The sequence below is a fragment of the Petromyzon marinus genome, chromosome 21 (assembly GCF_048934315.1).
Source record: "Petromyzon marinus isolate PM22_M1 ecotype Great Lakes invasive population chromosome 21, UKy_Petmar_22M1.pri1.0, whole genome shotgun sequence".
NCBI lineage: Eukaryota > Metazoa > Chordata > Hyperoartia > Petromyzontiformes > Petromyzontidae > Petromyzon > Petromyzon marinus.
The window spans coordinates 9,068,389-9,094,833 of NC_133687.1; the positions used below are offsets into that span (position 1 = coordinate 9,068,389).

Here is a 26,445-nt window from a genome sequence, read left to right on the forward strand (position 1 = left end):
ACAACTTCAGCCTTCAAAAATGCCATTCTTCAAATACTGCCCAAGACAGTTGCCAACGTCACACATACACCACACACCCTCGTATCTTAAAATAGACATCACCCACACACACATCACAGCACTGATCATCACACAGCACCTTCGCCAACTCAACTCGCACCGACTTCAGTAACAAGACATGTTAAGCCCAAGCCACTAGCCATTGTTAAATTAAATGCTTTGTTCACAATTGTTTCCATACAAGAGCCATTCGAAGAAAACACATTGACTTGATTCGAAGTGGGTTATCATTTGTCATGCGTTGAGAAACAAATCATTTTTATATTTTGCACATGGACTATTTTGTCAAAACGGTTGCACTAATTGGTTTACTTTTTCAAGTAAAAAAAGGCAAATGAAACACAACTCGGAGACGAGCGTCATTCAGTGGTGTGTAGCTAGGATACGACCGTATTCAATAACACAGGCTATGTAGGGCATGGGGCAGACGGTAACAGGCAGACATGGGTGTTCACAGTCATCATCACAAGACATGGTGAATCCACTGCTGGATGAAGGCCTCCCCAAGCCACCATCATATCCTATGATCCTGCACAAGCGCCGAATTCATCGCTTCGTATCCTTGATGGACGTACTCTCCGATGAAAAATCAACCTTTCCAAAGGAGACTATTCTCTACAGCACAACCACTGCAGGACTTTCCACAGTGCCACTTATTGCATCAACCACCAAAGTCTCAATTGGCTGAGCTGACCAAGAATGGATTTTAATTCGCAACCTGCCGATTGCAAATGTGGCACTCTGCCATAATGCCAGCAGGCTATATGTTCGTCTCCTCTTTTCTTGTGAATGGCAATCGGTTCAGGAGCTACCAATGTTGAGGTCTGCTAGCCATCATGGGGCTTCAGGATAGAGCCCATGTTGTTTTTTGTCATGCTCACTGAAATAAGTGCAGACAAAAGTGGTTTACTGTAAAGTCCATAGTTATATGAAATCAGCACAGTGGGCCACACTGTTGCGATTCGGACAATGTGATTTTTAACATCAAGTTTAACAGAAAATGTCAACTTTTTTCAATGATAATATTTCCAAGAAATTTATTGGGAGCTGGAGAGCAAATGCACGCTCGAGTTCATGCAAACTGGCTCCGTGCCCGTGATGACAACACTTCTGTTCAACGTAAATAGATATGATCCGTCCATGAGCCATCAAACACAAAGTGCCTGGAGGGAGACAGGGCTGGGCTGTGTTGTGGTGAAAAAAATGGCTGCAAAGCCAATGCTATACCAGTTGTAACCACAAATGAGTGTTAAGCCTCCGTGTTAAATTCCCAAATTAGTGCTTTTTAACTTAAATAGTTTCCACTTAAAACTTCTAAGCTGCAGCCAATGCAATGCCAAACCACGAAGTAAAAGATTTTCATTCGATATCACTGGCCTGGTGGCTCAGCTGTAGAGTGAGTGACTCGCAATCGGAAAGTTGCAGGTTCAAATCCTTGCTGGGAGTCGACTCAACCCTTGGAATTGTATTTTGATTTCCCAACTTAACAAAATGTTACGCAATCTTTTAGCCACCATCAGCACTCCACAACCAACGTTGCAGATTACACAAGGTACCCAAGACAGCGCGGAGGACAGCAATTCATATGCATTAGTGGATGCTCAAAATATTGTTGCGTGACCAATCACAAACTTAAATTGCTGTATTCAAATTAAGTCACATTTAAATTTCAACTTGTCAAGGGGGTTTGAATGGTAAAGTAAACAAGAGAGCCAAATTGCTTTCCTGCTCATGTCCAGTTTACAGCCCTGAGCAAGTGTTGACAATTCCACATTCTCATTGCAGGGATGAGTCACCAACGTGCAGCTTTCCCCAACAAAGTGATACTTGTTGCACGGTAAACTATTCAATAACTACCAAACAGGCTATTTTGTCCTCCAATCGTACCTGCAGTAATAACCAATCCTATAATCTGAAATTACCTGTAGTTAAGTGCATGACCACAGAGCAGAACATTCTGATTCTTAACAAAACATTTTGCGTCTGCCATTATGTCTTGTTCTGCCAAACGTGTTTTGTAAGTGAAGCAGACGATGGAGACGACAAACGATGATGACAATCACAATAACACCCAATCATGGATGGATGACAATGATGGTTATCACCAATTTCATCGCTGCAATTCATGTTTCAGACAGTTCTGGCATCGTAAATTGATGGGTTTGTGGAATCGCGTCACCTATTGTAAATACCAACCAGCAGCTGCTTCACTATCCATGAAAGGTTAATATTTTACGCTACCGTTGAGTGAGAATGGGGCAGCTGGGTCAGAGTACAATCCACCCGAGGGATCAGGAGAGGCTACTTATCTTATTCTCAACCAATTCGGGCCGTCCTCTGTAGGTGGCCAAACCTACCCCAACAGCCAATCACTTGAGCTGCACGTAGGTGGACCACGTATCATTTGTTTTTTTTATTATTAAAAGCACTTTACTGGTGACGCTTTATTACCATGCGGTAATCACAGTGTTCAACTTTTTATTTAGTGTTCAACTTGCCACAGCTCTGTGTGTGAATGGAAATGATTGATGGTAAAGCACAATATTGCACACTAGAATTCATCCGGAAGCCAAGTGCAGCGAAACACCTAACCCACGGCCTTATCTGTGAATGATTATCTGTTGGGTTAAAACAATCCGAAAATATTCCCGTTTCCTGAAAGTTTATTTTTAATTTGCGGACGTTATGAAGAACGTTTCCATTAAGCAGGGACCACCCACATACCAATTTGTCATAAGATGTTAGGAATGTATCGTCCTGCAGAAGATTAGTCCGAAACTTGACATTCAGTACATTATCATGTCAACTTGTAACGCACACAGGATTCACTCTCTAATAGAAGAAACTAAGAGGCACAAGGAACCACAGACAAGCAGAAAGGGGCCTGTGCCAACAATTACCCAAGCTCTGCCATCCTCTGTATTAAGGTGTTATCGGCTAATTAATGGGTGCTTACATCAGCAGACAACGACAAGTAGAATAAATACTGATGCTAGTGTTACAATGCTTATTCAAATCCTGGGTGGGAGTAATTTCAGCCCAACATCCCTCCTCGGGTCAATAAAACAAGCGCCGTAATTTTGGAAGCCAACCGTGGCCGTCCTGAAGCAACGCAGGATTTCCTCCATGAGCTCAAAGAGCGCAACTGCTACCCACACTTCACGTCGTGAGCATGGAGACAATCGAGAACGAGAAGCATTAAACACAATGACCGTTGTTTGAAAGGCAGTAATTAAAGGGGGTGTTTATATTTAATCGTACTGCAAAATAAAAATGATGAGAACAAAATTAGAGAAAATAGGCTAAGAGAAAAAAAAAGCAATCAATATTGAAATTAATTACAACTCTTAACAGACAATATCCATCTTGGCGGCATGCAAAACCCATCTCGTTTGACAATAACACACACTGGCAGCTCAAAAACCAATGGCACAACGGCCGTCCTTGATCACCGTTACTCTAGCCCTGCAGGGTTTGGCAACTTCATGCGTTCACTCAAACTGGGTGAGGGGTCACCGGTCTGGGCAGCAGCTCCCACCTCCTTCTCCCCCACCCCTCCCTGTCGGAGGGTAGAGTTTTAGTCTTTTTTTATTTGTGACACGGATGATCCCATTTAGCCAGCATTTTACACCGGGTATCCGTGGTGCGAGAACACAGCAACAAGGCAGAGTCAACGGACATCAACTTAGGGAAACATCTACTTATGAACATTCAACTTACGAACATTCAGAGATAGGAAAAAACCTGCCCTTATGTCCAATTGTGTGTTCGGACCGAAAGTCGTAAGTTCAACCGCTTCGCAATAGATGCCGGTGGTGGCATCTACATCTGCAGAACATCAAGAACAAGTGGCATGTACATCTACAGAAGATTAAACAACTTTAAAAGCCATTCCCCGTGTTTAGTGGATATTCCGTACATGTTTTGAATTGACAAAATTGAGGTAGGTGCTCACCCTCCTGTTTACCAGCCTGAGCCAGTGGTGAAAATGCAATGTTCCTGTGGTGGGAGTGAGTCTATCCATAGGACAAACCACGGCTGAATTCGTCACAAAGTGTTACTTATATTATCGACCCTATAAGGATGATGGGCCGAGTCAATCCCCAGCTAGAATGTGAACTGGTAACCTTCCGATTGTGCGCCGTTCGTTCTACCGCTGAGCCACCTGGCCAGTTCGGCCTGGCATGTCCGAACATTAAAAGGTTCTCTTGAACACTTTTCAAATATTATTTCAGCATGTGTTGATTCACTGCTCTTTTGAGAGCAAACACGTTTAGTATGCAAAGCTGCAACTGCAGTCAGATTGCTTTTACTCACAATGAAACTCTGAAATCTAAGTCAATTATTGATTCCATTTATCTTTTTTTGAGTGCAGAGTCATTACCAGTGGTTGTCCTATTAAAAAAAGGCTGGCTTAAGTCATCCTAGTAATGTGGAATTTTCACAAACGTTTTAGCTCCAATGCCCATTCCAACGCAGTTGCACTGAATTACAAACCAGTAGCTTTGCAAAGAAATATGTTCTGGGTGTTCTAATAATGAATTCAATGTTCTTCGTATCAATGCATACCATGCAACTACATTTTATATATAAGATGTATGATAATCAGCCATTCTTTACAGAGGGTAAACAAAGCAGCCTCGAGTGCTGCTTTAAGAGCAGAAAATTGAAAATATCTCTTATCGAAGTTTACCTTGGGCACCATTTCCAAGTCTATTCCTAGATGTGTCAAGGTACGGCTCCGTTGCGATTTGAAACACCCTCAACAAGTCAAGCGTGCTACTCGTATAATTCTGCACAACGTGGGTTCAATTCTGAACAGGACAACCACCTTTGCCTTTTCACAAGGTCGTACTTATTTTAGTGAACCTGGCTAAATTATTAGCAGAGTCATGCCCCTGGAATGTGGCGTGAACTTACAACCTGCAGACTGCGAGTCAAATACTGCTATCACACCACGTGGAGAGACACACGTAACGATTAAATCAATATTTTTTCATAAGGATCGTTTACGCAGGAACAGCAAATCACCCGAGTCTTAACACTCTTTAAAGGAGGGTCCCCTACACCAAATGTTCCCAGTGGGAAGCCGTTGTTGCCGCGTGTAATCCCAATTGAGTGATTTGCAGGTACATTTAATACCAGTTACATTGTATGATTATTTTAGCTTGTATGTTTTAAGATATGGGATGTGATTGCAAGGGTTCTTTCTGAAGGTCAGGTGTGCTAATTATTATTATGGCCGAGACGAAACCACGCTAAAGGGTCACGTGGTGCCCACTCAGCTTCGAGTAGGATCAGGTGTCTGGTATCTGTGTCAAAGGGTAAGGGGATGTATAATTTACCACATCACTCAGTCCATCCATGGCAAACCAATCGACAGCAACTAAAAAAGACTGCCGACAAATATTAACATGTACACCCACCCACACCGTCAACCAGACCCACAATCCGAAGCTGACCTATGGCAGATACTTGCCCAGAGTCCACCCAAAAAGACAAAGACTTACAGCCTGTTGGGACAAGTGCGATGAGCAGGCACCCTATGGACAGCCAGCTCAGCACATGAACGTGTGGGTGGCCAGTACCACACCCGGTCGCCTTTGTCCCCCTTCATCTATAATTTAGGCTGAGTCAATCTAGCGATGGCTCAGGACTGCTTCAGACATTCGTCACTGTTGGCCGCGAGAAGGAATAAAACTTTGGTCGCTGGGTTTGCAGTATATCGTGCAAACTGCTACACGACCGCTTCCCATACACGACAAGTTCACCACCACACACATTTATTTTTACACGCTTTTATTTAACTCACTCTGTCGTTGTTGTATCCTCCAATCTTGTAACTCAATTTTAACCCACTTCCCAATGTGGTATCGACTGGAAACTTGGTATACTTGTGTCATACTGATGACAATAATATATTCTATCATAAAAAACAAACAAATTGAAACAATCTTTTTTATATGTTATGTTTCGGCTTGGGTCTAATTGTCCACTGTCAACTGACGTTGCCTGTAATTGACCACGGTCCATTACGTTATGGCAAGCTTCGGGGCCACTTCCTGGAGTCGTGGAGTTCTTTCACTAGTACGGCACATTTTATTATAGCTTGTTTTGAAAAAAGTATTTTTAAATATTACTTATTGTTTATCAGATATAACATGGCCCCTATACCACGCATGACCCACAACAACACACCCTCAAGATAGCACAGCCCAAGACCACATTCTAGCCCACTCTGTACAACATAATTCAAACCCGCATGCCACAGAATAGACATCAAATGAGTGCACTCACTTCGCAATACCTAACCAGGCTCCTATCACACGTGCATCACAAACACATTCTCATTCATATGCTGTCAAGCACCCCTCGCTGTACTCTTCCGCCTTGCAACCTTGACAGGTTACCACCAAGCGATATTGTACAACAGTGCAAAGCTAGCATACAAAAATAACAAACAAAAAGGACCCTCTTTAGCATGAAGAGATCAGTTTGTACATATTACTTGTGAGATCCTATTAAGACGCAGCATATCTCTTTTTCTCTTGAACACAATTTCTGAGCTCAGTCCCAAAAGGCCCAAAACGTCATACGCCCAGCAACAAACGGCACTGTAAAAGTTGGAAATGATAGTACGGTAGTTAACACATTTCTTGAATTGAGCATGGTTATTAAAAGAGCTGGGGAAAAGAGACTATGGGAGATAATTCAAAAGTGATGACCGTTTGAGTTATGGTCGAAACGTCGTGAGAATTTTTATTGTTTTATATATATTTTGTTATTTTGTTGTTTCTCTTCAACGTGACTTTACCGAAAAAACTAAGAATAAGCAGAGAGGTGTTGTGAGCTGCAGCATAGCGAGTCAGTGGATGAGTGGACAGGTGAATGGGTGAGCGAGCAAGTGTATTGTTGTGACCCTGCTTGGTGGCGGTTGAACACGGCGTGGAGGAGTTGAAAGAGTCAGTCTGGTAGACCAAGCCCTCAACATGGGTGGAGGAAGCAATGAGTGACGTTCATGGGAATGGTAATCGCGGTAGTAGTGATAGAAGAGTGATAAGGAGGCGACTGACTGGTGAGCGAGTGACTGGAGTGAATCGATGAGTGCACGATCATCAACTGACTGCTTTACGTTGAAGTCTATCAAGGGTTGGTGGTGGTGGTGGTGTCAATAATATTTGACATTTGGCTACCTTTGTCTCTCCAGTGCTAACCTTCACAACTACACCACAACAAACACTGCTAATTTTAGGTTGAAGTGTTCTAGGTCAAGCTCGAATACCAGCTGGCACCGGTAGTGTTTGCGAGAGTAGGCAGCAATTTATCTCGATTTGCTGTGGTCTTAAGTGTACCCTATACACGTTAACAATCACAGCGTTAACCACTCACACCACGGGCCAAACGGACAGACAACATTCCAGCAAATTTGAAATCGATCATTTTACAATCCGAAATGTAATGCAACTTGTATGCTTATGCTACTGCTTTGCTTTAAGGCATCAACCAGAGGTCACTTTTCAGAGGTCACTCTGGAGGGAATTTGGCCTACTCTTCCTAGCTGGCCAGAAATATTGTTATCGTACTTTTTTAATGAAAACACGACACTTCTAAAAAAATCTGGCCATGTCTCGCACCCCAGGTTAAGAACCACTGCTCTAAAGGGTAAATTGTACCATATCGCAATGAGAAAATTCATTAAAGTACACTCGCGCATACCGTAATTATTAAACAACACGAAACTATGACCAAGAGGCAACAATTAAATTAGGCAGTGTGCTAAGAAAGCATCCAACCACAGGGCCATTATCGACTGTAGCTAATTCTTCGAGTAGGTAAGGCCCAATTATTTTATATTGGTTTCAAACAACCAAAATGAGCACGCGACCATGATCCAACAACAACGGATTGTCAAGGATCAGTTAATTATAATTAAGTGACATAAGAAGTACATTTTACAGTCTCGACATCAGCCAAGGTCAATCCACTGCCGGATGAAAGGCCTCCACTCTCCGCAGCCATCTCTCATGAGTGGTGAAACTATTCCATTGTTAATACAAAAATGAGAGTACAGTGCATTAATTAGAATAGCAATTACGTAAGGCACAGAGGAGGCCCATGTGAAACCAAGAATCGTACATTCTCCTACAAATGGAGCAGCTGTCCACAAAACGGCAGTACCAATTTCACCGTGAAATTCATGTTACACGTAAAAAAAACCACAACCGCTTTCCATAACAATATCCCAGTGGGTCACTTAAGCGGTGTTATGCAACTGGCCACAGGCAACTGGTCCCACTGGGATGAATTTAAGTCATTACGAGCCCATTTAGTAACGTGAACCCACTAAAGCCAGCAATTTGCTGCTCAAATTCCACAACTTTCAAGTTCATCACTTCCCTCCCTACCTCCAACATCACACGTGTTATTCGCTCCACCCGACCCGTTGACCCCCAAACCCCGAATACGCTCGGGCATTCAACTGTTGCTGTATTCTCTGGATTATTAGGACTTTCCGGCTAGGCACACCCCCAATTTGTGCCCAGTATGAATAAAGTTAAAACAAATCTCGTCTCACGCACGTTCCATATCGTAAGATGCAACCCCAACATTTACTTTAAAACACAGGGGGTAAAAATTCGTCGTATAACCAAAAGGCTGAAAAAGGCTCTTAAGCTTACAATACACGTGTACTCTACAGCATATTGAATTCTGCATGCGAGCATAATTTCTGACTTATGCAAATTCGTCTTCCCAGAATTGAAATATCAATCGGCATCATGATGCAGAAAATAAATTACAAAACACATGACAATACTGTATTTCTCCTTTATATATCCGCCTCTTCACGTAATTATTTTTCTTTATCTTAACGCATCAGCCTTCCAGGTGTGCATAATTTCAGCAGCACGATTCCACGTTACTGAATCGACTAGTGGCCTGGAATTGTGATCATTGAATAAACAGTGGTAGCTGTGATGACTTGTTACACACCATCCCTGACACTATCACAGCTTAGAACTCACTGGCAAGTCCATGCAAGGCCATAGAGGAACTCAACGTGCATCCCGAAACCTCACACCATCACACACGAGTCAGAATTCGCCGTGGCAAATGCCTCGCAAAGTCTCAGTTGTGCCAATGTATTATTCTATTCGTACAAAATAACCTGTTCGCAAGCTACATAACCAGTTTCCCTGATAAGTCTCTGTTTTCCAGAACGGTTGCCCACGTAAGGTGCAAAAAATAAATTCAACATCCACACAACAACAGCCATTCGACACCAAGTGCCGGTAACGTCACCACGGCGCTTGTGCCAGGCTATGTGCACGTTGAAGCCACGTGAAGTGTCGGACGCCCACTGGCAGGAGGTCACGGGCAGACCCAGGTGCCACGGGTCGACTGACCGAGATGACTGGCCGATGTACCACACACACACACATATATAAACAGGCGCAAGCTGTGACTCCCATCTCGTCTCCTGCCGCTGCAAAGTTCGCCATATCGGCGTAGCACCATGCACCGGCGAGTACGACTCTCTTATTTAAATGTTTTGTACCATTAACAGTATTTATAATTCATCTTAATCATCCGTATTATTGTTCCAATGTTGGTCGCCGGTGGTAAATTGCGATTTTCGGGAACACATCTCCATAGGGCCTCTGTGCCGTAATGACCCCGTATAGCGCCGATTCACACAGCGCTCTCGTTTCCAGGCACGCGCGTTAAACGGGGTTACGGGCGTGGACAAGCAACGAGAGAAACATCCGTGCCACCTTCAGTGGCCGATCCAAACTATCTCGGCCGTGGTTCTGTACAAGCAATCGTTAGGCCCCCGTTGCCCTCCCCATGGGTTTGCAGGGGCGGGGAACCTTTTTTCTGCCATTTAGATATTTATATGACATCGTTCGCGGTGCCATGCAAAATGATCAACTTAAAAATTAGCATTGTTATAATCGGTCAAACATATTAATCAACTCAACCTTAACGCGACGGGCTGGAATTGCGTCTCTTTGGCGAGGCGTGCGATGGATGTTAGCCGGCTATTGACGATGTTAGCTGGTATTGATGATGTTAGCTGGTATTGATGATGTTAGCCGGGTATTGACGATGTTAGCCGGCTATTGACGATGTTAGCTGGTATTGACGATGTTAGCCGACTATTGACGATGTTAGCTGGTATTGACGATGTTAGCTGGTATTGATGATGTTAGCTGGTATTGATGATGTTAGCTGGTATTGATGATGTTAGCTGGTATTGATGATGTTAGCTAGTATTGATGATGTTAGCTGGTATTGATGATGTTAGCCGGCTATTGACGATGTTAGCTGGTATTGATGATGTTAGCTGGTATTGATGATGTTAGCTGGTATTGACGATGTTAGCTGGTATTGACGATGTTAGCTGGTATTGACGATGTTAGCCGGCTATTGACGATGTTAGCTGGTACTGACGATGTTAGCTGGTATTGATGTTAGCTGGTATTGATGTTAGCTGGTATTGATGTTAGCTGGTATTGATAATGTTAGCTGGTATTGATGATGTTAGCTGGTATTGATGATGTTAGCCGGCTATTGACGATGTTAGCTGGTATTGACGATGTTAGCTGGTATTGATGTTAGCTGGTATTGATGATGTTAGCTGGTATTGATGATAGTTAGCCGGCTATTGACGATGTTAGCTGGTATTGACGATTTTAGCTGGTATTGATGTTAGCTGGTATTGATGATGTTAGCTAGTATTGACGATGTTAGCTGGTATTGATGATGTTAGCTGGTATTGATGATAGTTAGCCGGCTATTGACGATGTTGCTTTCCACTCGCTACTCTCGCAACTGCTTAATTCCAGGTTTGCTCTCCCAGATTCGTTGAATTTCGAGTCCCGCCTGCGGGTTTGCCTCGGCAGGGCCAGCTGCTGCTATAGCACAGTGCTATATCCACAGTGGGGTTCCCCAGGCATGTTTAAGAGAGGAGGCCACATCCGCAAATCGTGAGTCGGTGCTCTCCCCACGTGCTGTTCAAGCAACCCGCGGACAGTTTCTTGAAACTGGTAGCAAATTCCTCGTGTTTTTTTTTGCTCCCACCTCCCTCTCTCTCTCTGGGCACATGAGAAGAGCCTCTTTTACTTATCGGGTCGTCGTCGTTACGGCTTAAATTGACGTGGTTAAGAGGCATTTTGTTTTGGGAGGGGGGTGTGTGTGTGTGTGTGGATTACCGGCGTAAGGCACAGGAACTGCCACTAGGAAGAGGCACCCACACACACACACGTAATAATGGTGTTATTATTGTATGATCAAAAATTGTGGGGGGGGGGGGGATAGCAAAATAAGGGGAGGCGCAGCGTGCCCGAATAATTCCGGCTGACATGGAGCGAATATGTTCAAGCCGACGTCGTGATTAAAAGTGTACAGACGCAACACTCGACTGACAGTCCTGTACGTTAATTATAATAACACGGAATAACCATCTTTACCCCTCTCCTAATTATCACAGTGAACCGCCTGTACAGTACTGCGAAATACACGTCGAACATCACACACCGACGGTAACGACTCGACAAATTCACAACACCGCCCACCGCTAACCAGCACTCACCATTCTCACCGCCACACTCACCTCCACACTCACCATTCTCACCTCCACACTCACCATTCTCACCTCCACACTCACCATTCTCACCTCCACACTCACCATTCTCACCTCCACACTCGCCATTCTCACCTCCACACTCACCATTCTCACCTCCACACTCACCATTCTCACCTCCACACTCACCATTCTCACCTCCACACTCACCATTCTCACCTCCACACTCACCATTCTCACCTCCACACTCACCATTCTCACCTCCACACTCACCATTCTCACCGCCACACTCACCATTCTCACCTCCACACTCACCATTCTCACCTCCACACTCACCATTCTCACCGCCACACTCACCATTCTCACCGCCACACTCACCATTCTCACCGCCACACTCACCATTCTCACCGCCACACTCACCATTCTCACCTCCACACTCACCATTCTCACCTCCACACTCACCATTCTCACCGCCACACTCACCATTCTCACCGCCACACTCACCATTCTCACCGCCACACTCACCATTCTCACCGCCACACTCACCATTCTCACCTCCACACTCACCATTCTCACCGCCACACTCACCATTCTCACCGCCACACTCTCACGCCACACTCTCACGCCACTCTCACCGCCACACTCACCGCCACACTCACCCCCACACTCACCCCCACACTCACCCCCACACTCACCCCCACACTCACCCCCACACTCACCGCCACACTCACCGCCACACTCACCCCCACACTCACCCCCACACTCACCCCCACACTCACCCCCACACTCACCATTCCCACTACACACTCACCGCCAGAACGCAGTGCCGCAACTGCCTCACCAACAGCGGCGGCCTCCTCCTTTTATAAACACGGCCCGGTGTGGGGGTGGGGGGGTGTACAAGGGGCGGGATTACTTTTCTCACCGCGCAGGCGTACGAGGCACTACTTTTTGTTGCATTGCTTTATCGTTGCGGGGAGAAACGACTGCAGTCCGCCCCGCTCCCCACCACCCGCGGAGCGTGCTGCGGGTGTGAGTCGCCTGAGCGGCGCTGGGCAGTAGCCGGGGATGTCAACCGTATAAAATTAAAAATATATATATAACTTTAAAAAAATATATATACACTTAAAGTAAACATCTGTACATGTATAGCACATTGGACTTTTTTTTTATTATTCATGCAAATTGCAATGTATTTCTTTGAAGATGTCTAAAATAAGTACGTTAAAAGTAGCAAGGGTCGAAGTATCTATGGCAGGGACGAGCGGTCAGGGGAGGCAGAGCCTCAGCTGTTATACTCCAATGAAAATAGCTGTTACGAATTTAAAAAAATATATTAAGATTTTTTCCAATGATCTGTGTTATGAATGTCATTTCTGTACGATTCCAATATTTTTTTATCGTCAAAATCGCCAAATTTGCGGAGCTCCGCTGCAAATACAGGAAGAGACGAGAGGTGAGGCAGCGACGCGCTCTGCCTCCCCTCTGATTGCGCAACCCCTCAGTAACAGGATGGAGCGCGGGCAATAAGCGCGTGCCTATAGTAATAGGGTTTTTCCCCTTTTCTCTGACAACAAAACTGAAACCTTTTTTTTACAAGGATTCATGTTACTGCATTAACCACAATACCTGCAGTCAAAATGGAAACGAAAAACATACTATGATAATATATGCATTGTCCTTGAAACCGATTGGTCCACACCAAGGGACGGCTTTCTTTTGAGCTACACAGCGCACAAGAGATATTGACATGATGGCGTGTTCTTTAAATGTCTCTTGTTATAGCATTCATGTTTTTATCCTTAGTTGGAAAGTGTAACAAAAAAAATACTTGGCAATCGCAAAGTGCTGCGCCCTCTGCTGGACTTAACACGCAACGTTGCCTATGCAGTAAGAGGGAAGCTTGTTTCACGCTCCTGGACTGCGTTATTCAAGGGGCCAGAGCAGAAATCGGGGCCACCTAGTGGCACAGCATTAGTATCACCGATTCATTTACACGAATAATTTCAAGTGACTATCACACAATTTTACTGTTCTCGGCCACATAAATAAATCAGAACCGCGGAAGTTAAGCCACCTCAGGTGGTCCCGACAAGTGCAACATCTGGTCTCGTTGCGCCTTTTGGCGTCAACTGGTCGAGCACCAAATTGGGTCGAGGCTCAAAAGAAAGTCGTCCCTTGGTGTGGACCAATCAGTTTCAAGGACAATGCATAGATGATCATAGTATGTTTTTTTGTTTGCATTTTGACTGCAGGTATTGTGGTTAATGCAGTAACATGAATCCTTGTAAAAAGGTTTCAGTTTTGTTGCCAGAAAAAAAGAGGAAAACCCCCTATTTTTATTATTACATTTTGGTACTGGCAAAGGAGGTCTAATGATGTAGATGCTCACCCCGAGCCCTCATTACTTTGATAGTGCATTGTCTTTGAGCTGTACGCCTTTTGGCGTCAACTGGTCGAGCACCAAATGAGTCGAGGCTCAAAAGAAAGTCGTCCCTTGGTGTGGACCAATCAGTTTCAAGGACAATGCATATATTATCATAGTATGTTTTTTGTTTGAATTTTGACTGCAGGTATTGTGGTTAATGCAGTAACATGAATCCTTGTAAAAAGGTTTCAGTTTTGTTGCCAGAAAAAAAGAGGAAAAACCCTATTATTACATTTTGGTACTGGCAAAGGAGGTCTAATGAAGCGCGTGCCTGTTACTATCTCAGTATGTCACCAATGTAATGTTTTTAGACCCCTTCATTTAATGTCCTCGCCTTCCATACTCCAGGTAACTTATTTCACGTATGTGTATAAAGATATTTAGGCTCGCTGGTCTCGTCGTGAAACTGCAATGAAAACAGCACCAGGGGAGGCAGCTATCACACCTGCCTCACTGAGGGGGACGTGTCTAACACGCCCCCCTCAGTGAGGCCACGCCCCCCTCAGTGTGTGAATCTGGCTCTGACACTAGCCAGTGCCTCCCCAGCCATTGACCTCACCGCACGTCACTGATCTATAAATATAAGTAACGTGAATACAACTACCTTAAAATAAAAAAGTTCAGTATAGTAGTGGAGAGATGGAGTGACTAGAGTGACTCTACCTCTGTGGCCAATGAAGAAGGATCATTGCGAACGTCGCCCATTAGATTTGGAGTTTGCGTGCCTCTCTGTGTGTGGTCGCGTGGATTTTTCTCCGGGTCCTCCGGTTTTCCCCTCCACATTCAGTATCGACATCGCGCGTTTTAGAGTATTTGGCTGCTCTACATTGTCCACACAATGATGTTAAGCCACTTCGTTGAGCTATCATTTGTGATTGCCGGGTAGCTTCTGGAAAAAGAGCTATACAGCTCAGTGGGCCGTACTTGGTTAAATAAAATGTTTATAAGTTTAGTTTATTGACGAACATGTTTAGTTATGTTTTTTTTTAATCCATACACCACTGTCAACGCAGTCACAAAATAGCATATTTATGCTAGAGGAATCCGATGAGCTATCAAGCTCTTTTTCACAGATGTCCAGTTGCTGTAGGTCAGAAGTAATCTTTAATCAATGGCATTGACCCATTCAGTCCTGCAAATGCAGCTGGGGATGTCACGGCTGGTTCCTAAAGCGCCAAGTCAGCTGATGCAGCGCCACTCGATTTCCGAGCTCACTGCCTGAAACTCGAAGCAGTTTGAGCAAAACATCGTGGTAGGCCCTCGTTAAATTCAGCATTGAAAAGCCTGAAGGCACCCGTAAGAGGAGCTTTAGCGGTCTGAATTGTATCCGATACATTGGCCACGCACGAATAATAAAACATCTTTGTAAATGTGACAATCCTTGTCGGGTAGGTGGGAAAACAATCATTTTTTTAACATATAAACTACCAAGTGGCCTGACCAGAAAAAAAAACGCATGGATCGGTGGTAATACATGTCTGGTGAAAAACCTCACGGAGCCGGAAGGCTTCTCGATATTTTTAGGCAAGCCTCGTTAACTTGGCCAGTATTCTACAGAATAAGTCCCTCAAGGCAACATACATTTAGGGGACGTCCATAAATGACGCCACGCACCCAGGGGGGGGGGGGGGGGGGTCAGACATTTGTGACGATGTGACGGGGGGAGGGGTGAGAAATGTGACGTCACATCAAAATGCACAACTTTAAATATAGACAACACGTTCTATTTAATTAAGACTATTTAATAAATGTTTTCTCCTACATCAGAGTGCAGCGCCACATTAAATACACACTACAATGACAATAGTTTAAAGCGATTTGAAGCATTTTTATATATTTTTTTGGGGGGGGGGGCAGAGCTTTGTGACATCATATTTGAAGGGGGGGGGGTCAAAAATCGTCCAAAATCGTGTGACGTCATTTATGGAACATTTCCATGAGTTTTAACGTGCCACGACGAATCTGTCAAAATGCCTGTGGACCACGTGCTTTCTCATTTGCTCGACCCATCTTGTGAAACTCTCAAAATTCAAACGGTGACCTTACAGCTACACAGCGCACAAGAGATATTGACATGATGGTGTGTTCTTTAAATGTCTCTTGTTATAGCATTCATGTTTTTATCCTTAGTTGGAAAGTGTAACAAAAAAATACTTGGCAATCGCAAAGTGCTGCGCCCTCTGCTGGACTTAACACGCAACGTTGCCTATGCAGTAAGAGGGAAGCTTGTTTCACGCTCCTGGACTGCGTTATTCAAGGGGCCAGAGCAGAAATCGGTGCCACTTAGTGGCACAGCATTAGTATCACCGATTAATTTACATGAATAATTTCAAGTGACGATCACACAATTTCCCGTTCTCGGCCACATAAATAAATCAGAACCGCGGAAGTTAAGCCACCTCAGGTGGTACCGACAAGTGCAACATCTGGTCTCGTTGTGGCCCAGTCTCTGCTTCTGTGCTAACGACTCCCTGTTGATGGCATAGATGGCTGAGGAAAGTGAATTTCAGACTAAGTTGGCAGTAAAAGGGTATAAAAAAGACAAGAGGTCACGGGGACACGAGATACATTTTTTATTAGGAGCGAGTGTTCCAAAAATGTTCTGAAACACCACAATCCAGACTTGACAGCAAGGATCGTCAAACACCATTCATTGCGCTCACAGCTTTCCAAGGTTTACCAAAATCGACCAATACATGCAATGCACATCAGTCTCCAATTTGCATCTTGAGAAGTTAGGTAAACTTGAAAGGCCATATCTAAGATGAATGGGGTTTGACTTCTGGTGATATTGAAATGACCCAGAGATAATAGCATCTGTGTACACCCCTCGGTCTTGGGGTCTAAGGGGATAAGTGAACAGGCATATCTGTCCCTGTGTCTGTCTACTTTACTCCAGCTCCCAGTGTCAGTCTGCCCCATGTCTCCGGACTCACAATCAGAAACTTGATTTTTTCCTGGAGGAATCCGATGAGTCATGAAGCTCTTTTTAAATATGTCCAGTAGGGGCAGGTCAGAAAGTTACAATACAAAAAAATGTGTCCAAGGGTCTGTCCACTTTTCTCTCGGTGTCTTTGTGATCCTACGGTCCTGTCTTTAAACATTGCTCCGTGTTCCCCCTTTGTGTCCCCGTCTGCCTACCCCCCCCCCACCCCCCGTGTAACCGTGTCTGTCCTCCTCGTGTCTTCATGTATGTATATTGAACTTCTTTCGCACCGTACATAACCAACTGTGTTTCTCGGTCCTGCCCTTGTCAACATGTCTCTGAGTTCTCCCTGTGTTTCCGTGTCTCTTTGTGCCCCCCCCCCCATGTCTCTATATATCTCTGCCACCCCCCCCCCCCCCACCACCGTATCGATATGCGTCAGGACAAATCTCAGCGCGACGAGGACGCTTGTCGAGGGCCCTGCGTCTCCATTTCCATCTCGTACTCGATGTCAACGTGCGGTCGCTTGAGACGCATCATCCCCTCGCTCTTTCCTCGAGACGTTGTCGCCACCTCTTCACCCTCCTTTTCCACCTCATCCAGTCGATCCATCTCCTGTGGAAGATGTAGCCTCTCTTGAGTTATGTTGTTTTTACACGCTTTTTATTAACTCACTGTCTGTTGTTGTTGTTGTCTCCTCCAATCTTGTAACTCAATTGTAACCCACTTCCCAATGTGGTATCGACTGCAAACTTGGTATACTTATGTCATACTGATGACAATAATATATTCTATCATAAAACATATATATTTTTAAACATTATTTTTTATGTGTTATGTTTCGGCTTGGGTCTAATTGTCCACGCTCAACTGACGTTGGCTGTAAATCACCACGGTCACTTGCGTTATGGCAAGCTTCGGGGCCACTTCGTGGAGTTCTGCCATTACCAGCACGGAACATTTCATTAAAGCGTGTTTTTAAAAAGTTTTTTGTAAAATATTACTTATTATTTATACTCCAGTCGCCAAACTGTTCCATCATACATGGCCTAGCCCAGGAGTGAGGAACCGGTTCCTTACTGAGGGCCAAATAAGACTAGAGGGTTCTTCAAGCAGTGGCCAGTGGGACAAATGGTCTTGCAGTGGCCCATCGAGCTATGATAATTCTGCAATAAAAAAATGTATACAATATATCACAGATATAAATGACCGTGACTCTGAGGCGCGGAGCTGAGCTAAGTGTTGCTTGAAAGGCAGGCGAAAGATATGGGGCATTCAAGTGCCTTTTAAAAGTGTGCATAGATCAGTGATTGAATGCTGTGAATGTGCAACGGGATGGGTTTCTCCATGGCGGGGGCAGCCATGGAGAAATGAGGCCTAGCAGTGATGATCCTGCCTGATCCTTAGTATAGAGAGGAGAACGTGAGTCGTGCATAGCAAGATGAGAGATGAATGGTGAGAGAGCTGCAGACAAGTAAAGAGGAGTGGGTCACATGTCCAGTTATTATGAAGTTTGCACAGCCATGCGACGTCGTAACGTTTGTACACACGATGCCATGATATCACGTGGCCAACTACACGCCAACCATATTGTGGCCTGCCAGAAAAAAGTTGATTAACTCTAAGTGTACTGCGCGTGTGACAGAGGCGTGCATGTGTGATTCGGAGTATTTGGCTGCTATACATTCCCAAATAATAAGCCACTTCGTCGAGCTATCATTTGTGGCCAGGTCGCTTCTGAAGAAGAGCCACATAGTTCAGTGGGCCTTACCTGGTAGATCAAAAATAGTTTAGTTGAGTTTGATGATGTATTTGCAGTACATGTATGATGATAGTTGTACTGCACGTGTGACGGAGACATGCGTGTGTGATACATGACCGATGAAGGGCGATTCACCTCAAAGTCACTCAAGTCGCTCTCCTCAAAGTTTTCCCCAACAACGTATTCCACTTCCCTTTCGCCTTCCTGCATTTACAGACATAACCACCATGAGCAACCATCATCATCAATTAGAATCATCATCTCAACAGCGTCATCATAATTTTTCATACTTTGTTTCCACATCGCAATGTGTTGCTGATTTTATGTAAATAATTTAACCCAGGTTTCCCTTTATAAACTCCTGTGGTCTTTTGCATTAATTGTGAGTCTATGCAAGTCTAAGTCAGTGTATCTCTATATTAAGTTTATAGGGCTTTGCAAGTACATACAAGGCTATGGGTCTCTGTAAGTCTATGGGTCACTATACAAGCCTGCAGATATCCAGGTATAAAGTATATAACTGGCTGTGTAAGTCTATGGAAGTCTAAACTCTGCCACCTCCCGCTGAGAACACACAGCTGCAATGCCCGACAAGGTCTGTGATCTGTGTGCCGTGTGTGTGCGCGAGGGGACGCTCACCTCTTCATTTTCCTCCTCCTCGCTCTCCTCGGCGCTGTCGGCATCCTGCTGCTCCATCGCCTTGTCAAACGCGTGCGCGGGGAAGTTGTAGATGTCCCCATACTGCAAGAACAAAGATCCCACAGTGTAGCCTTAATAGACTGTTGGGGCAAGTGCTGTTAGCAAGCACCTGTGCAGGTCAGCATGGCACGGCACACGAGGGGGTCGGTGGCCAACACCACGTCCTGCAGCCTTTGTCATGGCGTTGTTTACACATCGCACCAGGTACTCATGAGGCCGAGTCGACCTAGAGGAGGCCCATGACCAGTTCAGATAATCGTCACTGGTATTGGCCGTGAGCAGGAATCGAACTCAGGTCGCTGGGTTCGTAGCGCGCACACACACGTTTATATGGTCACGCACACACTAGGTGAATGGTCATCCAAAACAAAGCACCCCCATTTTAGCCTCAACAGACTCTTGGGGAAAGCGCCATTAGCGAGCATCTATGAAGGCTCGCACTGCACACGAAGGGGTGGGTGGCCGGCACCACGCCCCTCTGCCTTTGTCTCTCGAGTGGCAAAGTTTACACATCGCACTAGGTACTCATTGAAGGTTGAGTCGACCTAGGGGAGGCCCTGGTTCAGATATATATTCATCACCGATGTTGGCCCTGGGCAGGAATCGAACTCGGGTCGTTTGATTCTTTGCACAGCGTGCGAACCACTGCTTAACAACAAGCTTCTGGAACTTCGTGTGGAGCTAGAGCTCTTAGGAAGTGTTCAGAGCGAGGATGGGTTTGCTCTTCGAACACGGGGCGTGCAGTAGTCTCGCTGGCGGCTCGACGCCAATTACGATCGAAGTTCTGGCGCAAGGCAAACAGGGTCAAGATCATCCGGGTTAAGGCCACTAATTGACAAGGCATAACCAGTGAATGATTGGCGGAGACTTATGCCCAGCTGATACGTATGGGTGCAGTGTCAAAGCGACTTGAGAATGTGCACTTTGCAGTTGGCTGCCGGAGCCTTTGCATTACCCCAGACGATCGGGGGGGGAGGAGAAGGTGAAAGTGGCGTGCATGTGCGTGTACGCGCACACGTCACCCCGTACCGTTCCTTGCTTCAACCTCTCCAGCAGCTCCTTCTCGATGGCATTCTCCAGCTGAGCGGCGACCAGGGCCTTTTCCTGTCACAAACAAAGCACCGGGTTATATGTCGGCGTGGTCTCTTCACGAAGTTAATGATGAAAGCTACATCAATGAGCAGGAAGCCAACAATCCTCGTACGTATGCATGTATGTTGAACTTCTTTCGCACCGTACGTAGCCAACAATGCTAATCGGAGGTGCGGAGGAAGGACAACAAACTGAACACAAAAAGCAGCTATAAAGAAATTCGTTTTCAATCTAGATGTAGCCATCCCCACCGGACCACTCGCCCAATCCCTTTCTGCCTCCTTATTATGCCTCGTTTCACCTCCCGCAGTGTGTGCAAGAAATTCCAAAACTGTCCCCTCAGAATGTGTCTCCCAGTTAACACCGTGTTTCTCAACTCTTTATTGGATAATGGCGACCCTCCAACCACGTCGAATGGTTACGAAGGCCGCAATACACAGAGCTCACATCCACGCTTCTGATCAACAACAGTCCTAGTTAAGGAACTTGTTTCAAGCCGTGCATTAATGCGTTTCGTCCCCTCAACTAGGTGCCCATGTTCCCTGCGAACATTCAAAAGTCCTCCTGCACGGCATCCATGCCACAATCTGCACCCCTTGCCCCCCGTGTATTGAGAACCAAAGGTTTAACAAGGCGTTTCTTACCTCTCTCCTTTTCTCCCTGCGCTCCACCTTCTGACTCAAGGGGACTAGTTTCCTCCTGAAACAGAGCAGAGACACATACACACACAGGGATAGGTCGGGTATCATTGCAAAATGAGTAAAATGTATATTCGTGCAATTCTGATAGCGCGAGGCAATCAACGCAGACACTAAGTTTAACAGAGTCTGCAGGAGTTTTGTAGCAGGGGGCGATATTGCGATTCGCAATTCTAAACCGAGCAACGTGCTGGCAGTATTTTTTGTATTTGGTAAACTTGGGAGTGTGACGCCAGTACACAATTGCCTTCTTGTTTCAAATTAAAACAAGGGGTTCTTTTACGTACAATGTAAAGAAGACGATAATTTTTTTCATGAATTCACCCACAGTAATAACCAGGACGCGCGTTGCCATATTCGAGCCGCAAACCTCTGCAACAAGCGGCGAAGAACGCCGCGGTGGCAAGATGTTATCGTCCTCAACACGTAGGCTTTCGCGACCAATCCATAATATAGATTTTTTGTTGGGTTAGATCGAGTAACTATGTGTCGTTAAACCTGCCACCACCCGACACAGCCAATTAGTCAGGTTTGTCACGTAAACAAAACGTGTCGGCGGGTTTGGACGCTGGTAGGTTTAACGACACATTCATAGTTACGCGACATAACCCCCAAAAATATATTTTATGTCATCTTCCTCGCCTGGTATACAGGAGGTCGGGGGTGTGATCCAGACCCTGACGCCTGCTGTATATTTGGACTGTGGTCACGTGGATTTTTTCCTCCGGGTCCTCTGGTTTTCCCTCCACATTTAGAAACGTGCGTTTTGATTATCTGGCTGCCATACATTTCCACGTGATAAGCCACTTCGTTGAGTGAATAGCACAGTGGGCTTTACCTGGTAAAACAAACTAGTGTCGATTTATTTATATATTTTTGTGATTTGTTTACCTTCTTATACTTTGCACTCCTAAAATGGTTTTTTCTATTGTTTGTTGTTCTAATGTTCTTACCCATCCAGACTGGATATCTGTGAAAAAAAGAGCTTCACAGCTCATCGGATTCCTCCTCTAGTATAAATAAATATTTTGATTCTGAGAACGTGCTACCACTGGCACATGCACGTCACCGCTGGGCCACGTATATCCGCCACGTCGTGCGAAGGGGAGCCCCCCCGAGCCCCCGCTTACGTGCGCTTGAGCGTGAGCTTGCGGATGCGGATGAGGTACTGCGTGATCTTGGTGAGGCGCTGTTTGCACTTGTGCCTCAGGAAGCGAGGCCAGTAGAGCAGCGCCTCGTCGATCTGCTCAAGCGCCCGCTCGTAGCACTTGCTGAGCTTGACCTGCGCGGGCGGGTAAACCGACGGTCACAATGGAGTTGTACTGCTCGAGCGTGTGGTCCAAATGAGACGGTACGAACTGGACAGAAAATACAAGATGAAACGTACGAATGACAAGGACAATGGAAAGGCCCCAGCACCCGAACGCACCTTTTCCCACATGCGGGCAGGGAAGGCAGCTCTTTCGATTACCTTCATGTAAAGGTAGCAAATACCTGCACACACACACACGCACATATACACACAAAGACAAAGATCCCCCGTATAGCCTTAACAGACTGTAGGGGCAAGTGCTGTTAGCGAGCACCTATGAAGGCCGGAACGGTACACGAGGGGGTGGGTGGCCAGCACCACGCCCGACCGCCTTTGTCTCCCTAGTGGCAATGTTTACACACCGCACCAGGTACTCATTTGAGGCTGAGTCGACCTAGGGGAGGCCCGGGACCGGTTCAGATAATCGTCATTGGTGTTGGCCGTGAACGGGAATCGAACCCGGGTCGCCAGGTTCATAGCGCAGCGCGCTAACCGCTACGCTACTGCTCCCCACATATACACACACACAAAGACAAGCAATTTAAATGTAGTCTACGTATACTAACGGGGCAAGTTCTGTGATCAAACGCCTTTTGTTTGTATGTGCAAGCACCACACTAGGTACTCATTTAAGTGATGATAAAATGTTCAGGACAGGTTCCTATGCACCAAGAGATGAACAAGCATGTGTGATGATCAGTGGCAGTGCGGGACTACACATTTGTTTTGGAACGTATCCATACACGTGTACATATGTAAAGGTGTGCGCGCAAGTGTGCTTGTGCGAATATTACCCTTCTCCTCCCGCACCGTTGCGTACTGGCTGTTGGCCAGGGGACACGATGATCTGTTGCACAAGCCCGTCGTGTTGTATTCATTGCGGCAAAAGTTCTGTGTCTTGGTCCTGAAAAAACAAATAACACGCGACCTCTTATTACCTAGTTTCCACGAGCTACAAAAAACGAGGGTTTGAACTTCAGTTGCCATCCAGCGTGTTTCCTGAATATAGGCTGCAGAATTGAAGCCGTAATTTCGCTATTACGAGAAAAAAAATTGGAGTGTGTGCTGCAACATTTGATTCATCGTGTAATTATTTCGCATTCAACGATTAATTCTGCAACAGCAGTGCCGTCCTAACCTTTGGCTGAGAAAGTTACATTGGGAACGACTTGGCAAACCCGCGTGATAACTCGGCAAATAACGTCAATTCCGCTTTGCTTTATCTAACTTGAGTGGTCTTTCAGCTGGAGTTCTTGGTCACATCAGGCCAGTTCTGCTAAACTCAAGTCGCCTGTCCCATATAAACAAGATACATTAAAATGTATCGGTCAATCTTCTATGCTCAAGAAGGTGGCTCAAACGCATCTGTTGCCCACCCACCCCCCCACCGGACTGTCTAAAACAGCTGTTCCCAACCCGAGGGTTGTGGCCTACTGATGGTCAACAAGGCCATGGAAAGTGCTCCACGGAACTGGCGCAGATAGAACGACTCAAGAATAGTTTTAATTTTCAGAACTGTAATGGGTGACAGTGATCGGAGCGTCCAGAAAGGTTAGGAAACTGGTAAAGAATTCCCTTTCCCACCCGCCGTCCGCGCTGTCGATTCCCTGCCTCAAGTCCAGTCTCAAGACTATTTCTTACTCTGCCCACGACTGACTGCCTGCCTCTTCCTCGCCCTAAAATAAACGTGCACCGTGTCTGTACCGCAGTGATATGTGGTCGCATCTCGATACTGCACGAACGCAAACCGAATTGTATTTTATTTGAACCCATCTCCGTGACTTTACCGAAAGACACAAATAATACGAATTGTGTTTTACAGAAAAGGTGGATTACCCACTCTTGTCTGAAAGGCCCACCCCGCTGTAAAGTGTTGCTTAATGTTAAGTGGCCTTGGCAAGTAAACTTCGCCACGGCTCACATCAGCGAGCCTGTGATATTTGAACCGGTTCTGGAATCTGCCATGTACCCACCGAACCTCACTAAATCTCACTCACCGACGTGGTAAAGTGCAGCACTGCCTGCTCAAAAACTATCCCGACGAGCAATAACGGCGTGTGGAGGCCTTCAACCACGAATAAAACGGGCTACGTTTAAATACAACTTACTTGACTTTGAAGGAGCAGAACTGCTTGTTTCCGACAATGTCCCAGATCACCTGCGAGATGAAAACAGCGAGGAAATTAGTCCTATTTTAAAATTAAAGTCGCCGCCAAGGCAGACCCGAGGCTGCGAGGCCGAAGCCTACGTGCCTCGCCTGAGCGGCTCTGCCGGGGAAGGCGACCCCATGGTCGGCCAAAGGCACCGCGCCACAACCCCCCCCCCACCCCACCCCCGCGCGGTCAGTATTCGACGATGAAATTAAAACTTACGTCGTCGTGCTGCATGGCGGCGAGAAGGACTGAACGCGCGTGTGACTTGTAACGCGACTCTGTGCTTGAGAAAGATAATTTATTTTATTTCAGTCGCAGAGTGAGTGACGAATTTTAAAGCCTTCTGATCGTGACACGTGCGTGCGGTAGGAACCGGGTGCCGCCCGGAACCGGATCCCGGAAAGGGGCTTCTTGCCTGGGATCCGGTTCCTCGGAGTTTTAGTTTATTTATTTTGGTATAGCCCTGTGGGCCATTCGGCTCTTGAATCGGGTGCAACCACAACAAACAAAAAAAACTAAAAACACGAACAAGAAAAAACATCTTAAAGTGACTATGTGACTGTGCAAACAAAAAATCCATGAAAAAAATAGCAAAAAATATTCCTGAAAAAAGCACCGTACACCAACGCTGTGTGCAAAAAATCCCAGTGGGATGCAAGTCAAACAACAACAACAACTCTGTCCTCCAGACAGTCTCGTCCCTTCACCTGATGAAGGCCGCTTGTGTTGTGGCCGAAACGTCGTGATTTTTTGTTATTTTATTTTCACCTACGTGACTTTACCCAATAGAACCAAAGAGTAACAACAACAACCACAAGACAACTTAGATTAAGGCCATCAGTCTAACTCCGTACTACAACAAAACCAAACATGTCCAAACCAAAAAACGTTTTCGAAATCACCAAGAAATAAAGCCATGATTGCAACGTAACAGTGATCACAGGGACTGTGACCGAATATTTACAATAAACTACATAAATAACATGTAACACCAAATCCTAGAGCCATAGTTGGCTGCATGAGTTACTCCACAACAACAGAAGCATCGGTCGGAGTATCACATTTTTTTCAATGCACCTTTAAGATCAGCACGCTAAATCAAAATACAGATAATACTTTGCTGCGTCATCCGGAGCGAAAACATTTTATTTTATTTTACGCCAATGAATAGCAGTGGCAGCTAGGGGTGTACAACTCCTCTAGAGCAGTTTTGAGAGAAGATCTCATTGGTAGCGATTCAAGTTGCAGTTTATTGGCAATAGCATTCCAGACCCTGGGGGCATCAATAGCAAAGGCCCTTCCTCCAGTTTTTGTACGGCAATAGGGAATGTGAAGCTGGTAAATGAGCGAAGACCTGAGGTCAAATTTGTTCTTTGAAACAGAGAGGAGATCCAGCAGGTAGTCTGCGGATTTTTTTGTAAGTAGAGAGTTTCCTTTTGTAAGTAGAGAGTTTGCTTTTGTGAACAAAACTATGAATTTAGAATCACACTCTTTAGTTATTTCGGTAAAGTCACGTAGGTAGAAAAATAAAATAGAACAAAAATAATATATCACGACGTTTCGATCGCAACACAAGCGGTCGTCCTCAGGCGGAAAATAATAATAATAATCCAGCAGTGGAACTGCTGAACCAGCGAGAGAGCTGTTACAACAATAATTTAGAATCAGAATATTATACTGGTAGTAACCTCCTGGTTACACCAGCCCACAGGGGATTATTGTGTCCGTCCG

General features: G+C 45.5%; 2 protein-coding genes across 3 annotated transcripts in view; both read right to left on the bottom strand.

The window, feature by feature from the left end:
* Window positions 1–12,558, bottom strand: part of LOC116944425 (carnitine O-palmitoyltransferase 1, liver isoform-like) — a 42,038-nt gene extending 29,480 nt beyond the window's left edge. The window contains exon 1 of one of the 2 annotated variants that reach the window (XM_032958025.2): window positions 12,456–12,558. The gene's annotated coding sequence lies outside the window, so the exon portion shown is untranslated. Of the gene's footprint in view, window positions 1–12,435 lie in introns of both variants that reach the window. The other variant, XM_076068530.1, reaches the window with a different exon arrangement.
* A 4,072-nt stretch (window positions 12,559–16,630) lies between these two features.
* On the bottom strand, window positions 16,631–25,133 carry MAK16 (MAK16 homolog). The gene is made up of 10 exons (XM_032958082.2): window positions 24,934–25,133; window positions 24,670–24,719; window positions 23,356–23,465; window positions 22,679–22,743; window positions 22,380–22,531; window positions 21,196–21,250; window positions 20,489–20,563; window positions 19,400–19,501; window positions 18,896–18,964; window positions 16,631–17,613 (listed from the first exon to the last, which is right to left on the bottom strand). Exons 1-10 carry the CDS (start codon window positions 24,946–24,948, stop codon window positions 17,449–17,451), a joined length of 858 nt encoding a protein of 285 aa, XP_032813973.1. The 5' UTR covers window positions 24,949–25,133; the 3' UTR covers window positions 16,631–17,448.
* Between the last annotated feature and the right edge of the window lie 1,312 nt (window positions 25,134–26,445).